At 38.0% G+C, this 17,893-nt stretch overlaps 1 protein-coding gene across 3 annotated transcripts in view; it reads right to left on the bottom strand.

The window, feature by feature from the left end:
• The window catches only part of LOC110563726 (contactin-associated protein like 5-1-like), a 785,262-nt gene that overhangs the window by 149,840 nt on the left and 617,529 nt on the right, over positions 1-17,893 (bottom strand). For all 3 annotated transcript variants that reach the window (XM_060371606.1, XM_060371607.1, XM_060371608.1), the window contains exons 14-16: positions 10,259-10,415; positions 454-581; positions 115-285 (exon numbers count right to left, since the gene is read on the bottom strand). In XM_060371606.1, coding sequence (XP_060227589.1) covers positions 115-285; positions 454-581; positions 10,259-10,415 — 456 coding nt within the window. The remainder of the gene's footprint in view (positions 1-114; positions 286-453; positions 582-10,258; positions 10,416-17,893) is intronic.

The raw sequence follows: 17,893 nt of genomic DNA, 5'->3' as shown, positions 1-17,893 counted from the left end.
AACTAGAGATATTTGCTTGACAATCAAACTTATACTGGTGGCTGGTGGCAGAGATAAAATGAAACCTTGCTCTGTGGACCACTGACATTGAACTCACAAATGACGGACACTTACAGCTCATTTCAAGTCGTATGAAGTCTTTAATGCCAAGGTTTTCTAGGAAAACTCCAGACAAAGCGGTGGTTTTAAAAAAGAAGGAAATGTCAGCGCTGAATTCTGCATGGAAGGTCGGAAAGTGGAGGTAAGAAGCTTCCGTAGAAAACGAGACTGAATTCCAGAAGTATCCTGCGAAGCAGACAGTTCTTAAACACGGCTTGTTTTCAGCGAGGTATGAAGAAGCAATGGGCTTGTGGGTAGTTTTCATGACTAGGGTTACACTGAAGGGTAAAGATTTAAGGGAACAAAAAAATCTTGTTCTCATGCAATTCAGACAAGGGGGAGGGTTGTACTCACGGTCACCATAGCAACGCAAGGGGCCAATTCTCAAAGCGGCTTCTGAGTTTGATCTGTTGGTATCAGTGATAATTATCTGAGTTACAGGCAAGTGATCTTTGAAGGAAAGCACACCAGTATCATTTGTCCTGAAAAACATAAATTGAAGGTGGAAAAAGGATAAAATCTAGATTATCTAAGGACTCTCTGCCAAGACCCCTCTTTTGCGAAGCTACTTGGACTGGATGCAACCTGGCTAGGGCTGGAAGGAGCATAACAGAAGGTCTATTTCAGGGCCTGTGTGAATAGTTGGAATACCAATTACAACCCATGGCAGAACCCATGGTCTGCTTTCAAACACTGCTGGAATTTATATCTTCCCTAAATGAACTTGCAGGAGCATAGGTAGTTTAGAAAGATCACAGTGCTGATTGGCCAAGAGGACCTGAATGGTCAGTGCAGTGGACTGTCTCTGACTTGGACTCCCTCTGGATGTCATTTCCCTTGCAGGGCTGCTTTGTCTTGCCTCAGTCAAAAAGAGTCTCTTAGTCTTGATGCTACTTGATGTGCTGGGGTAGGTTGGTTCTCAGAGGTGGGGATAGGAGGTGGGGGAGGGAGTGAGTATGGGGGAAGGGAGTGTGAGGATGGGACTGGGAGGAGAAGGAGGAGGGAGGTTGTGATTGGGATATAAAATGAACAAATAATTAAGAAAAAGAAATGCAAATTGGGAAACAAACAAACAAACAAAAAACCCCATCACTTCACTTTGCAAAGAAGATCTTTTATCTCAGGAACTAACCTGAAAAGAGACATCACAAACCCCTCTCAAAAGTCACTCATAAAACTTGGCTGAACCACTTGCCAAAAGGTTTAAATCAGTTTTAGATGTCCCTTATCATCTTTTAAGTTATATTTAAATCTCTATTAGTTAGTTGATTGCTTTTGCTTTGTTCTTTAGAAAGATTTTGCTGGTTAATGTATCTGGCTTTGTTCTTGTTAATTATTCAAATAAAAATCACTAGTTTACTTTTGACAGAAAATAGAGAAAGCCAATCTTTTCTCCTCTTTTAAAGCTGGATTTCTGAATCAAAATGAGCCATAAAGTATGGAAGTACAAACCTGGCACCGTGGAGCTGTGGTGACAGCTCAATCAGTCCAATATACTTGGTGTGTGAGCATGGACACCTGATTCTGGATCTTCTGAACCTACACAAACCAGCTGCCCTTGTGGCACTTACTTTATTCAAGACAGGCAGACCTCTGGGGCCTGCTGGCCAGCCAGCTTCACTGAATTGGTGCGACTGAGGCCAATGAGAAGCCCTGTACTTTACAGTCCCCAAAGAGTAACAACAGCAGCTGACTTCTGGCTTCCACATGCACACTCATACGTGTTCACTTGCACCTTCACACACCAAGAAAAATGTGCATATACATAGTACATGTACGCACTGGGAAGAGCTAGAAAAAGTATTGTAGGGGCTAGATCTTCTCCAAGTACACAGTATGCATGTACGACATTTGCAAAAAAATAAATAAAAAACAATGTTTTATAAATAACAATACAAATTCAATTAAAATGAACAAATTGCCATTGATCATGTCAATACTTTCAAGGAGAAATATGCTACGGACAGCCATAATCTTTGCACACACAATTTTTCCATGTAGTGTGTGTGTGTGTGTGTGTGTGTGTGTGTGTGTATCACTATGCCCATTTACTAATGCTGATACTTTCTTAGAGGCACTGAGGAGTTTCTTAACATCACATGATAGAAAGCACAGGAACCAAGGCACCATTTTGCCTCAGTATGTGTCTCATGTGTTTGAGGGCATGCGTTAGAGCTAACAGTTCCTAGCTTTGTGGTGTGGGTGAGTAATATCCTTCCTGAGACACTTGGTGTATTGCATGCACATCTGAATAGCAGCTTGCAGAGGATTAAATGGGATTTACAGCTGCTGGGCACAGTGTCTTGTCTGTGTTGAATGAAATAAACTAGTCTCCCTGACACTTATTTTAGTTTTCTTTTTTGTCCCTGAAGTACTCAGTGGCCTCAGGGAACTTATTTCATAGGCATTCAGCTATGACCCTGGATTGGAGAGTTCTTGCTGCATAGTGCATATGGAAAATTAAATTTTGAGATTTAGAATTGAGATCATGATATTGGGAGAATGACACCTAATGATTTATCTAGGTTATAAAAAAGTCAAATACCCACTGGAACCATTCCCCTACACCCTTGTTCAAAAATATAAAGGAATACATACTATAATATCTGTAATTTTAATGCTTGTATTTAGAAGACAGTCAAATGATAAGGCTTTGTGTCAGCTAAAAAGGCACCTGTGCATGTTGCACACACAAAAAGAATATATTTGCATTTTTGTTCCAGTTTATTCACAAGTAGAGACTGGAAAGCAGAGCTCAAACACCTGCAGCAAAGACTAAACCCAGTCTCCCCCATGAAGGAACCATGAGATTCTAGATTGTCCTTATTTTTCCCCATTTTCATAGTACAGGCTGGGTTTTGAATTCTGTCCATTAATGCTGACTTGTGCTTCCCTTGGGCACGATGACATCTTGTCTATATCCATTTGATGCTCTTGAATCAGCAGATGGCATATATTAAAAAACATGCTAAATATAAAAAGCTCTTCCAAATAATGTAGGAAAATTTGAATTTGGTATGATGATGAAACTCACATTGTCAGGAATGATTTTTAGATGGAAACTTAAAACAATACAAATAGTCCATGATCCCTTCCCAGGGAATAATGTTTTCCATAGTGGACTGGTCCATTCTACATCAATCAACAATTAAGACAATCCCCTACCAGGTCAACCTGATAAAATCCTCATTTAAAACTCTTCTTTGGTATACAGGAGGGCATGGGGTAAGATGATCAATCCTCGTTTAGAAAGACAGATGGGATGTGGATTGAACGTATGACAGCAGTCTACTGAGGGCATCTGAAAGACTCTAACTAGCAGTGTTTTCAAAGCAGATACTAAGACTCATGACCAAACCTTCAGCAGAGTACAAGGAGTCATATGAAAGAAGAGGAGTTAGTATGATGGGGAAAGGATAGGAGCTCCACAAGGACCAAATATATCTGGGCACAGGGTCTTTTCTGAGACTGACATTCAACCATGTATAGATATAACCTAGAACCTCTGCTTGGATGTAGTCTGTGGTAGCTCAGTAACCAATTGGTTTCCCATAGTGAGGGGAACAGGGACTGTTTCTAACAGGAACTCAATGGCTGGCTCCCTGACCTCCCCACCCCCCAAGGGAGGAGCAGTCCTGTTAGGCCACAGAGGAGGACTTTGCAGCCAGTCCTGAAGATACTTGATAAAACAGGATCAGATGAATGGGGAGGAGGTCCCCCCCCATCAGTGGACTTGGAAAGGGGCACGGTGGAGATGAGGGAGGGAGGGTGGGATTGGGAGGGAATGAAGGAGTGGGATACAGCTGGGATACAGAGTTAATAAAATGTAACTGATAAGAAAAAAATAAAATTAAAAAAAATGAATAAACTTTGTTATAAAAACAAAAAGAACCTCTTCTTTGTTATAGAAAGTTGAAATATAAAACAAGCAACCACATTGCTGAATACAACTGGTTTATACCAGTGAATAAAGACCAGGTTGTGAACCCAAGAATGGATTCCCAGTTATTAGCACATTAGTGTGGGAACACACTTGCTGATATCAGCTGGCAAAGATCAGCTCCTCCTGGCTGGAAGCTGGCACATCACCATGTGGGTACCATCTTCTCTCCATGTGGTTGCACTCTTAGCAACATCCTTGACTGCTTGAGCTGTCCTTAATCAGTCCCTGGCTGAATGTCCCTACTCTATTCACATAGGCTTTCTCCATACACAACACAATTCTATTGATTGGGTTTCACTTTGCTAATTTGCAGTCATTTCAAGACTGACTCCTTAACATTACACCTAGGTCACCTTGGCAGATGCTGTGGGAGACCACAGCCTCCTTGGTTACACACTCACAGCTCTTTTGCTTTGTTCATACATAACAGGTCCATCACTGCATGGTAAATTTACCAGAATCTCACTTTGGGGTATTTCAGACTTCTCAAAATTATTGCTTTATTCCATGTAGAATTTGATAGTTGACAGAAATTTTATTTTTCTGGCATTCCTTTCTTAGTGTTCAACCTTATATTTCACATATATATTTATTTATGGTTTTCATAAACATAAATTTAATATACAAACCAAGTTTGCCTCTTATGGTTGATTTAGAACTTTGTAATATTACAGAAAATAATAATATAAATGACAACACACTTCTTCAAAACTGACTACATGCCGCATATGATAGATGTGAAGATTATTTGCTAACTCAGCTGGTAATGTCCAGAGACAGATACTTAACCTTTCTCCATCTAAAAAACAATCTGGATATTAAGCTCCAAGAAGCTTAATTACTTAGATTCTTTAGCTAACCAATGATAAATGTAATATTTGATAATCCTGTTCCATAACAAAAAATGTAGTTAGGGATATATTACAGTTAATATTTAGCCTATGAGACTGTTACCAGAAAAAAAGGAATAATTGCATGTAATAGGTGGGTAATCAGCTAACAATATTAGTTTTGTACCTGTGCTAATAAGATACTATTAGCTCTTCTCCTTGTTCATAATGAAAACTCTCTATTTTATACACACAGTCTTTGGGATTGTCTGAAGTAAGCTCTATGTTTTTTCATGGGCTGTGAAAGCACAAGGAAAAATGAGGTGATATCAGTAAGGAATTGAGGAGTAGACTGTCACATCATCTCTATCCTGAGCCCCAGATGACCAAGTTCTCCAGAAAATTCTTAGCAAGAAGAGGCTGCCAGGAATCTCTCTGGGTGCACCTGTGGGAGACTTTGGGGAGCACTACTACCTCTCTTACCTTCACTGCATGAGTTACCCCTCTTGTTACTGTGGTGAAGGTGTAGTTTGGCTCACGGTTCAAGGGTCCTATTCACCATGGTGTCAGGAGCTTGTGACAACTGCTCACAGTGAACTCAGGGTTCAAATGGTGAATGATGGTGCTCAGCTCCCTTTTCCCTTTTTACTCAGTATGGAACTCCAGGAATGGTCTTTGCATCTCAGTTGACTCAAACATGCTTATTTACTCAGAGATTCCACATCCTTTCAAGATTGTCATCCATGTTGACCATCACATAGCTATGTCATTCTCTAAAGGACCAGCCATATTCTCTACATGTTCTGTATGGCCAGTTCAGCCTAACTGATATTGGCTCTTTGGGAATTCATTATGACTAATGTCTCTTCAGCCATTAAAAAAAAAAAAAAAAGAATCTGTCACAGTCCATGCTCTAAGAATTCTAAGATGGTGTCTAGCCCTTATAATAATGTGAAAAACAAAAACAAAAATAAAATATATGTCAGAACTCAACATACTGTTAATAGCTAAAAGTCAGTAACAAGTTAATTCTCATCATGGAAGGTTGAAAATAAGTAGTGATAAAGCCAAATATGAGGGACTATGCACCCATTAAAGACAGCAGGATGTCTTAATTAGTATGTTGCTTTAGAAATGCCAAGAAAAAAGACTTGTAAGATAATTATTCTGGAATATGTAAGTTGAAAAGTGATGCACTTAATTTTATACACATTAAACCGAACATGCAGTTTAACATACTGATGTCATGAAGTACTTGCATTTAAAAACATCCTACACACCCAACCACTATCTGCAGGAGTATTTTTGCATGTGGCAATGTGTAAGTGGCTACACCACTGATGAAAATGACCCTTATTCTCCCAACTACAGTATTCTTCAATAGTCCTTTATGATGCGGTGGGATGTCAGAGGGCCTTCCCTCATCCATGTGGATATCAGGGGCTGGCATTGTGCAGGTCTTATGCAGTGAGTTCATTATTGAAATGGCTCTATCATGTCCAGATACCATCTTTTCTCCTGCATTTTTCTCATTTTCTGGTTCTTACAATTTCCAGCTTCCTCTTCTGTGATGTTCCCTGAACCTTGCAGAATGACACAGCTGTCCCATTTAGGGATGAGCACCCCACTATCACACTCTCAACCATGAGGCCAACTACAGGGTTCTGCATTGCCCCTACTCCAGGAAGTAGCTTCTCACTCAAGCTTGTGAAAGCAACGATAATTAAATTCAGTGGCTACTGACAAAATGAAGACATGGAAGTAAAAGGGAGGCTTACTGAGATGGGGCCTAGCAAGAGAGGGCTGGGATGAAAGACAGGAATGGAGAATTTTTAAAATTCTTTATAGAAATGCATGAAACAATCAAATAATAAAAAGTTTAAATCACTTTGTTCACGTGACAGATAGAGGAGGATTCTAGTGCCAGTGACATGAAAACCTCTTTTTTTATTCATATATTCTGGAACCTTTGAATATCTTATAATAGTGGTGTGTTTCTTTTTAAATAAATGTTAGAGTTACAAATTCACCAAAATAATGAAGTGTATGCATCATTTATAATGTGGTAAATCAAGACTTAGAACTGCAATGAAGTTTGCAGGGCAGACAGGGCAGACAAAGGGCTCATCTTACAGACTCAGATCTGAGTGTGAGCTACACCTAGCAGTAAACCTTGTATGTCACTTCTCAGGAGCTCTCCACATTGTTTCTGAAGACAGGGCCTCTCTTTACTCACTCACTCTTTGAACAGTGAAAGCACAGTGGATTCACAGGAGGCATACACACTTCTCTCTAACATAAAAGTCGATTTGAAGAAATTGCCAGATAGATTACACATGAGAACCCAGAGGGTAACAGCCCTGCTAACCATACAACCACTCAGAAATATTGCATACATGATTCTAAACCAAGCTACAAAGTAGATTATCTTAAAAAAAAAAAAAGGTAAACATTAACAAGAGACATGTTCTGAAGTGGCTGGCTGCCAGAGCCCCAGGATCTGCCTCTTTCCGCCCGTCCAGAGCTGAACCCTCAAGTGCTTACATCATGATGGATTTTGTTCATTTGTTGGTTTTATATTTGCCTCTTTATTTGGATACTGGGGATCAAGCTGAGGTTTCATTGTTGTTTGCTGAACACTATTAAGTAAGTTATCCCTCCAGGTCTAAGAACTACATTTGAAAGAGTGTAAAAAGCTAATTAAAAACAAAAATGCAAATGGTAAACTTGGAAAATAATTATGATGATATCAGAGAGGAATAATAATTAATAATATAATCAATGTAATCAGTTAAGTCTGAACCCAATTTAAACCACCTTTCAAAGAAGAGAGGTAAATATATGTCCAAGAAAAGTCATTCAGTAACCACTCATTCATGACTGCAGAATCATTCCAGAAACAGTCTCTCTGAGGCAGAGAGTTAAATCTCCTCTACACAGCAGCTTGAGGGTCCAGCGTTCCCTATAATAAAAAGAAGAAATGAAAGAAAAAGAAAGAAAGAAGGAATGAAGGAAGGAAGGAAGGAAGGAAGGGAGAGAGAGAAAAAAAAAGGGAGGGAAGAAGGAAAAGAAGGAGGTAAGTAGGGAGGAAAGGAAGGAGAGGGGAAAGAAGAGAGGGAAGGAAGGAATGTCTCCTAAAAGTATACAGCATTTTGAAATTAAGAATAGCGGTTTTGCCTATCGGATGATAAAGTGACAGGAACACTGCTTTATAAAAGGACACTCAAAGGGCAAATGCAATGACTAGAACTAGAAACTTTCAAATCCTCCTCACTTTCTATTGTAACAATGGAAGAAGCAGGCAGAAGCTCTGTGACAGGGACTTTCTTCTTCCTCTTCTTCTTCTTCTTCTTCTTCTTCTTCTTCTTCTTCTTCTTCTTATTATTATTATTATTATTATTTTAATTTGAAGGAGAAAACTTGCAATTATGGCTCTGGACTGTCACCAGGAGACACCCATGGCAGTATCTCCCCACCTTTAACAAGCACACAATCATGCTTTCTTCTCTCTCTGCTTTTCACTTTCTCCATCTGCAAAGCTCAATACTCCCCCCTAAACACCCCATGTCTGGGACCAAGCCATCCCCTGGGTTTTCTTGCACACCCTCAGTGGTTTACCAGACTGTTTCAGAAAACTCCTCTTTGTGGGTTGGGAAGAGAGATGGTTCAGTAGGTAAAAGTGCATATCACAAACACAGGAAGATTTGAGCTCAGATCCCCAGAAACCACATGAAAAAATGTGCTTGTATTGCTCTGTAACACTATGACTTTCGGGAGTATACATGGATCTCACTGGTCAGCCATTCTCCAAGTTTATTAAAAGAGCTGAGTGGGGGGAGATGAATGTACATATTCATACTCAAAATTATGCATGCAACACTACAAACATACATGCACACACGTGCACACATCCACACGATATTATATGTGTATATAAAGCAAGGATCCAGAAATGAGAAAAATGTAAGAATTTTTCTTTCTGTGATTTGCTTATTATGATTAAAATAATTATCACCAGTTGCATTTAATTTCCTTCACAAAACAAAAACAAAACCAAAACTAATTGCATTTTTTACAGGTAACTTTATGTGCCTATACAATAATTTCCTTTTTACATTCTCTGATGTTGGAAATTATAATTGATTTACTTACATCATTATTCCCCTTTCCTTATTATTTAGATTTTGACTGTGACAGAAACCCTTGAGTAATAAGGCTTGTAAAACAGTTTGTCCCTTCTTCCCATAGGTTCTTCATTCACAGACTCAAACCTCTATAGACAGAAAATTCCTAAAATAAAATCATGTTTATAATGGGCAAGGGCAATTTTTAAGTTTCTCAGTATTCCCTAAACAGCATGGTAAAACTGTTTGAAGGCTATTAATCTTATGAGAGATAATAGAATAATCTGATGATGATTGACTGAGGGCTGTACATTTTTATGTAAATGGAATTCTATATGAAATATCAGAATATCTGTGTATTTTAATGTGAGTAGTAGTCCTGGAATCAAACACCAGCAGATATGAGGGTCAAGTATGTCCACTGATTCAGTCACAAGCAGCTGAGAATTTTCCTGAGGCTCATGAGAAGCCTCATTTAGCAAGAAGGAAGACGGATGCTTCTCTAATGTGATTTCAGAGATTCTGTTAGACTGCTTTCTGGAATCCTTACTGATGGCCCTGATCTACAGTCCCGACATCAGAAGTCCTTCCATCAGAGTTACAAGGATCCTTTAGGCTGTTCTCTTCAGTCTCCATGGTCCCTGCTACTATGAGTCTTCCAGAAGTTGTTTTCAGGCTTTCATACACATAAACAAACTCATGCATGGCACTCACAAACACAACAACACACACACACACACCAAACACACACATACACACATACACACATATACACACACAAACAGGGGAGTGGTGTAGAGGGAAAAAAAAAAACACTGACTAAATGTCATAGCTCTTATTACATTGGATTTGTTGCTTAAAATGAAAGGTTCTGAACACGAGATGTTGGCACAAACCTCCGTATTACTCAACATACAAGAGCAGACATTTTACATTTTTAATATTTATTTTTGTATATGAGTGTCTTACTCTTATGTATGTGAATTATGTGCACTCAGTGTTCACAGAGGCCATAAGAAGGACTTAGATCTTTTGGAATTAAGGACAGCTGTCAGTCAACAGAGGGCTGCTGCGAAGCAAATCCAGGTCCTAGGGAAGAGCATCCATTGCTCTTAATTGCTGAGCCATCTTTCAGGCTGCTAGGTCTTCCCCCTACCCTCCTCAATTCTGATTAAATTTGTTATTTGCACCTTTCTCTCTTAGTAGCAAATTTGTGCATCCGTTAACATTTCCTGTCACTGTAGGAAAACTGAAATTCTTACCATTCATCTGTGTCGGCGTCACAATTACAAAAGTGTCGGATGTCCAGACAGCTCTCCTCTAGGCCACATCCGCACTGCTGGACTCCAGGAACAGAACCTCCCCAGTAAGGGTGCCTTTCATTGGACCTCCCAACCCACCAGGTGAATGGCGCTCCATCTGAAAGACAAGATGTTTCAGAAGTGAGGAGTGCAAACTGAAAGGCTACAGAGGACTCACAGTGGTCTCTCTCTCTCTCTCTCTGTTCATATACAGTCATCTTCTCTTCCCTCCCACTACATTCCGATACTTTCTTCGTTTCACTTTTTTATTGTTTATCTCTTCCAGTTCTCTATATGATTTAATATGCAGACTTATGCACACATACAGATGTGCATGCAGAAAGATATTTTTATTAAAAGAACATAAAGACTGATGAATGACACCATTAATAGTCAGGGACATAGACTCAAATAGATAACAGAATTGACAATATCACACCTGCTTTATTTGGATCAGCTTTAGAAATTTAAAGCCATAATTTATTTTTATGTGTTACAATGCAAAATTTACAGTTTAAAATTTATAATATAACAATTTGGTATAGTTTTAAGCAGAATAAAGGGAAATATTCAGGCTGCAAACATCCCTCTTTGCAAAACAAGTTTTTTTTAAAGTAACTTTAAGTGGATCAGTGCTTCATCTATTTTCAGTGACAAGTCATGTCTGAATGCTCTTCTACCAACAGTATGTGTAATTAAAAAGAAAGTTGAACTTTCACAACCTCTGCCTCAAAAGAAGGACATAATTTAGATACTTTACACATCCCAAGATAGTCAACTTCAATACACAAAGAGATAAATTCACATATCCATCAATAAATGAAAAAATTACAATGACATCAAAACTAGAAAAAAATATCTTTATGTTCTCTTTCATCATCTGTGTCATTTCTCCTGTGTATGTTCTTCCTCATCATTTTAGTCACCTAATGCTACTCTCTCTTGGTCTTTCTAAATTTTAAATCAGCCTTTAAACAAATAACACAATAACAATACTACAATACTCACACCTCTCTCAATTCTCAAACCTCTCTCTCTCTATATATACATATGTATAAATGTACATATATATATGTGTATATATAAGGTGTGTGTGTGTGTTTATTGAATGATTTTTCTTTGAAATTGTTCAAGACAAAATAACACAATAAGGGCCAAGATTAGCTAAACCATGTTCCTTTTGGTAGACATAAAAGAGGGTGGACATTGAGGTTAAACAGAATGTAAACACATGTAAAAGGTATTCTGACCTACTTTCCATTGATTTTGTTGTTGTTGTTGTTACAACAATACCAAGAGCAAAGTAATCTTATGCTCTAAGAGAAGAAATGGCTTCCATTGGCAATGGCTTTCTTTTCTTTGGTTTACTTGACATAAAGACACTAGATACTCAAAGAACATTAATGGTTCTCTAACTTAAATGCAAGATTTAAGATTCTTCTGTTGAGGCTGGGGATATAGTCATCTTGGCATAGAGTGCTTGCCTAACATGCAAAAATCCCTAGGTTGGATTCCAAGTACCATACACATAAGCCAGGTGTAGTGGAGCAGGCATCTTGTCCCAGCACTAAGGATGTGGAGACAAGATCAGAAGTTCAACAATGTCCTTAGCTACCTAACAGCCAGAGGGTAATATGGGCCCAAGAGGTAATGCCGTTCTAGAACAGTTCTAGAACAGTTGAAAATTTGTTTGTGCTAGTATGTAGGACATATAACCAGGCAAGATCTTGTTCTGCAGGAAAATCCTTATTTTAATACAGGCTCTATCTACATATACAAAGCACCCATTTTCTCTGAATAGTTCACACAGCTAAATCTCCCACAAGTCTTTGAAGCAAACAGGCAGAATGAAGACATTCAGAGGTCCAATGCTATAAACCATGAGAAAAATGGGAGAAGGTGTTTATGAAAAGCATAGTTATTTTGGGGTGCTGATTCCTTAGAAGATCTGGAAAAGTCCACCTTCATCTCACCACCACATGTCTTAAATACATCCCCTTCAGCACTATCTTTCCTATTACAGTTTCCTGTGTGGATGTCTGCCAATTAGGACTCTTCTCTCAAAGTTATCATTAATGACACAAACATCTCCCTCATCTCAAGTAAATCAATCACCTTTAAAAATGTCAGATGAATTGCCTTTCTCCTAAGCCAGAGAAGCCACATTCAAGTGTCCTTAAGAGCTGACAGGTCACTTTATCTTAACTGTACACAAAGAAAGAAAAAGGAAAAAAAATAAAAGAAAAATATTTAAATATATTCATATATAAATATGTGTGTATGACAGCTGGGGACACTTTTTTTGTTTTTTAGTTTTTTTTTGTTTGTTTGTTTGTTTGTTTGTTTTTTCCCTCCTAGCTTAACCCATCATTATTTCTCTATCATTGTAAAGTAATGGAGGGAACAAAAAATGAGGAAAGTGAAAGCCACAAACAATATGTGGTTGGCCTTGATTCTCAACTCAGTAACTTAGTCAAGGAAATGATCTACACTTAAGCTGCAAATTTTGGCCTTTGGAGACATTGATTTTTTTTTTCTATTGATAGAAAACTGTTCCATAAGTGAAGGAATAAAATACTGTTACTTAATTATAGTTAAAATATAAGTTATTGGAGTTATTGAACAAACATTTACTGAGACTACTTTTATCTATTTTGGACACTATTTTAAGCATATTATCAGGGATAAATCACAGGAAAAAAAATCAAAGCAAATAAACAAGGAAAAGCATGCCTCTGAGTTTGCCTTACTAACAGGGAAAATGTGTAAGAATTCAAATTATGTAGAAATGAGTCAAGTATGCATATAACCAAAAGTGAAGAATCTTTTCCATGATTTAGTTACCCAGTTATAAAAGTAGGGAAAATGAATACTTCTAAAATCAGCAATGATGCTATAAGAAGCATATAAATGCTTTTGAGAGACACAATAGAACTGCCCTGAAATTAGAGAGTTCCAGAAAATTCAGAATATCTACACTCTTAATGCTGAGTGCATGGGTGTGTACCAATTTAGCATCTTTACCTTGTTCACATTTCTTTTATATTATTATTATTATTATTATTATTATTATTACAATTTGTTCACTTTGTGTCCTGGCTGCAGCCCCCTCAACTCTCCTCCTGGTTCCATCCTCCCTTCCTCTTCTCCACCTATCTCCCTCCTTTAGTCCACTGCTCTTTCATCACCTTGCTTTGGCAAGGTGGCCTTACTAGGCCATGGAGAAAGTGGATCCAGACAGTCCTGATGAGACCTGGTAGGCTAGGGTCAAATAGTACCTCTCTGATCAGTGGATGTGTTTACATTTCTAAATGGTTCTTTTAACTTTAAATGTATACTAGGCATTTTTGCCAAGATGTTTCTCTCCATTATCCCAAAGAAAACATGACAGAATAGAGCAGCTTTTCAAAACTAGTCAACAACTTTGACTTTTATTACTATGTCTTTTATTACTAGTAGTAGTATTATGTGATGTTGTCCCTATCAGAACATTATATCTTCTTCATTTTATATATATATAATATGTGGATATATATGTAATATATAATATAATATAATATATTATATACAAATATATAATATATATGTAATATATTATATGTTATAATATTATATATGATATATATTAAGATATTGACACCAGAACCTGTATACCTTAAGTATCTAATGTCATCCCTGGAATTCCAGTTTTATATTCTCTACTTAATAATTATCCATTAAATATTTATTTACAACTGTCTTTTGTTCCGTAGTATATATTTTGACCGTGATATAATTTAAATTTCTGTAATATATTCTTAAATTGTTTTCTATTTTTAAATGTTTGCAGTTTTGAACACTTTTTTTAAATTATATTTTCGAAATAAAAGAAAAGAAAGAATTCAAATTACAGTCTGGGGAGAAATATCAGACAGTCAAGTGATGGCCTTGCAAGCTGAGGACCTAAGAAATATAGGAGAAAGAAAGAAAGAAAGAAAGAAAGAAAGAAAGAAAGGAAGGAAGGAAGGAAGGAAGGAAGGAAGGAAGGAAGGAAGGAAGGAAGAAAGAAAGAAAGAAAGAAAGAAAGAAAGAAAGGAAGGAAGAAAGAAAGAAAAGAAAGAAAGCTGGGTCAAAAAAGTTCTTTTTGGGGAGGTGGAGACAGAGGGATGTCTGGGCTCCATGGCCGACTAACTTACACTACTCTGTTCTCCAGTCTAATGAGAGTGAGAACATGCTTAATGTTTTCTGACTCTCTGTCACAAACACACATACAAGCATTCCTTCATGACCGTTTAAAGAAAAATACTGTATCTGCAAGACTGCAAAAGACCAAGTCTTTTAGTACATACCATGAACACCATGAATGTGGATATGCTATTCACAGAATGTATGCACGCGTGTAAAAACATGCCTGTGCAAGGGATGGTATCCAGTGTCGTTCTCAACCATGCTCTACCTTATTTTTTGAGACAAGGTCTTTATTTGGACTGGACTATATCAATTCAGCTACACTAGTTGACCAGGAGGCTCAAGAATTGGCATTGTGTATTTCCCAACAGTGGACTGCAGATAATCATTGGTATACCCAGCGATTACATCATTTCATCATTTCTGGCTTTTTTTTTCTTCTTTCTTCTTCTTCTTCTTCTTCTTCTTCTTCTTCTTCTTCTTCTTCTTCTTCTTCTTCTTCTTTGTTTTTTATTAATGTGGATTATGGGGATCGAAATTGTGAAATAATTGCAAAACAAATGCTTAACCCAACATGCCACATCTCCCTGCTGAAAACATAATCCATTTTATAAAAGAATTAGGTCTAAGACTAATTTGTGCATGCATGGGTCAATTATGGCAATCCTAATATAAGAAATCCATGGAGCAACCTCTTTGCACAATTAGAGTTTAATCAATAGAATTCAAATTGGAGAGTCCTCTTGAATTTTGAATTGTTAAAGTGCTTTCCGTTTATCTTTTTATTTTTATTTTTAAAATAGGCAGCCAAACTCTCAGTGATGCTTGCAGGAGAGCCATGTCAGTATAGCTCTATATGCTTTCAGGAGCAAGGCAGCCAACCTGATGAGCAATAGCAGCAAGGAGCTGGGAACCCTGTGAATGCAGAGAGGCTTCCGTGCTGAGCTCCCGCTGCCACTGTTATTGCTGCTCTAATTCACTTTATTTTGTTTTGTCTCATTCTCTTCAGAGAATTGGTATTGTTTGTTTTTAATTTTAAGTAAAATATATTTATATCATCTCCTCACCTCATTTTCCTTTCTCAGTTCTCTTCCATGTACCATTGCTCCAATTCCTCCTTTTATATTGCTAGTATCATTATTATTATTATATGCTTAAATATATCAATACAACCTGCTGAATCCATTTATTGTTGCTTATTTGCATATGAATTCTGGGCTGCCCATTTGGTATTGAAAAGCCAATTAGAGAGCTCATCCCCAGGAAGAACTAACTAACCCTCTCAGCAGTCATTAGTTGCTGCCTTTATTTGCCTACAATTTGGTCCCCACCACATTTCCCCTTCCACATTACCATGCATATTGGTATTACCATTATTCATGTCTTGTTTCAGCAGTTCTACTGTCAATGGATTATGCATGTAGCATCCTTGTCATTTTAAGGAAACACTGTTTCATAGCCGACTTCTTGAGCCTCTGGCTCTCATAAACTTTCTACTCTCTCTTGTATGATGTTCTCTGAGCCTTAGTTGTAGGAATTGGGGTTTTGATGTGGTACATGTTCACAGCTTTACATTCTGCTTAACTCAATATGTCAAAATGAAGAGTAAACTCCACCTGATTTTAATTCAGTCCTATTTTCCACCATCCAACCCTTATATCTATGTTTTATTCCTTTTCAATATGGTGTTTGACATTTTCCCCAATTTATATGCCCATTTTTCTTATCGACTTACCTCATTTCTGATTCTTATTTTCTGAAGATAGGGTCTTAAGTATCATACACTGGCCTTAGACTCACTATGTAATAAAAGACGAAGTGGAACTGCTAATCCTGTCTCCATTTGCTTGCACCGGGAACAGAGGTGTCTACTGCTCTGCTCAGTTTACATCAGGCTGAGGTTAGAACCCAAAGCTTCACGCATGATAGATAGGCAAGCACTGTGTCAAGTGAGCCATTCCCCCAGTTCCTCACCTCCAATCGTTTTTTTTTAGCTTTTAAAAATTTTATTTATATTTTATACATTACAATTTATTCATGATTTCCTTGCTTTTCATTGCTGAGTAATATTCCATTGTGTAGATGTACCACAATTTGTGCATCCATTCCTCCACTGAGGGGCATCAGGGCTGTTTCCAGCTTCTGGCTCTTATAAATAAAGCTGCTACAAACATGGTTGAGCAAATGTCCTTGTTGTGTCCTTGAGCCCCTTTTGGGTATATGCCTAGGAGTGGTACAGCTGGATCTTGAGGAAGTGATAATCCTAGTTGTCTGAGAAAGTGCCAGATTGCTTTCCATAGTGGTTGTACAAGTTTACATTCCCACCAGCAGTGGAGGAGAGTTCCCCTTTCTCCACAACCTCTCCTGCATGTGTTGTCACTTGAGTTTTGATCTTATCCATTCTGATGGGTGTAAGATGAAATCTCAGGGTCGTTTTTTATTTGCATTTCCCTGATGACTAAGGATGTTGAACATTTCTGATTTGCAGGTAAATGGTGGGAACTGGAAAAGATCATCCTTAGTTAGCTATTCCAGAAACAGAAAGACACACACAGTATATACTCACTCATAAAGACATACAATATAGGATAAACCTGCTAAAATCTGTATACCTAAAGAAACTAATCAAGAGTGAGGACTCTTGCTAAAATGCTCAATCCCTATCCAGAAAGGCAAAGAGGATGGACATCAGAAGAAGAAGGAGAAAAGAGGGCACAAGTCAGGAGCCTGACACAGAGCACCTCTGAAAAGCTCTGCCCTGCAGACTATCAACACAGAGCACCTCTGAAAAGCTCTGCCCTGCAGACTATCAATGCAGATGCTGAGACTTATGGGCAACCTTTGAGCAGAGTGCAGGAAATCTTATGAAAGAAGTGGAAACAGTAAGACCTGGAGAGGACAGGAACTCCACAAGGAGAGCAACAGAACAACAACAACAACAACAACAACAACAACAACAAAAAAAAAAAACACCTTACACCCATGAGAACGGCCAAGATCAAAAACTCAAGTGACAACACATGCTGGAGAGGTTGTGGAGAAAGGGGAACCCTTCTCCACTGCTGGTGGGAATGTAAACTTGTACAACCACTCTGGAAATCAATCTGGCACTTTCTTAGACAACTAGGAATAGCGCTTCCTCAAGATCCAGCCATACCACTACTAGGCATATATCCAAAAGAGGCTCAAGTACACAAAAAGGACATTTGCTCAACCATGTTTGTAGCAGCTTTATTTGTAATAGCCAGAAGCTGGAAACAACCCAGATGCCCCTCAACTGAAGAATGGATGCAGAAATTGTGGTACATCTACACAATGGAATATTACTCAGCAATGAAAAATAAGGAAATCATGAAATTTGCAGGTAAATGGTGGGATCTGGAAAGGATCATCCTGAGTGAGTTGTCCCAGAAGCAAAAAGACACACAT

The sequence above is a fragment of the Meriones unguiculatus genome, chromosome 18, assembly GCF_030254825.1.
Source record: "Meriones unguiculatus strain TT.TT164.6M chromosome 18, Bangor_MerUng_6.1, whole genome shotgun sequence".
Classification (NCBI taxonomy): domain Eukaryota; kingdom Metazoa; phylum Chordata; class Mammalia; order Rodentia; family Muridae; genus Meriones; species Meriones unguiculatus.
The sequence above is the reverse complement of the archived record's forward strand: the minus strand, read 5'-3'. Positions and strand labels throughout refer to the sequence as shown.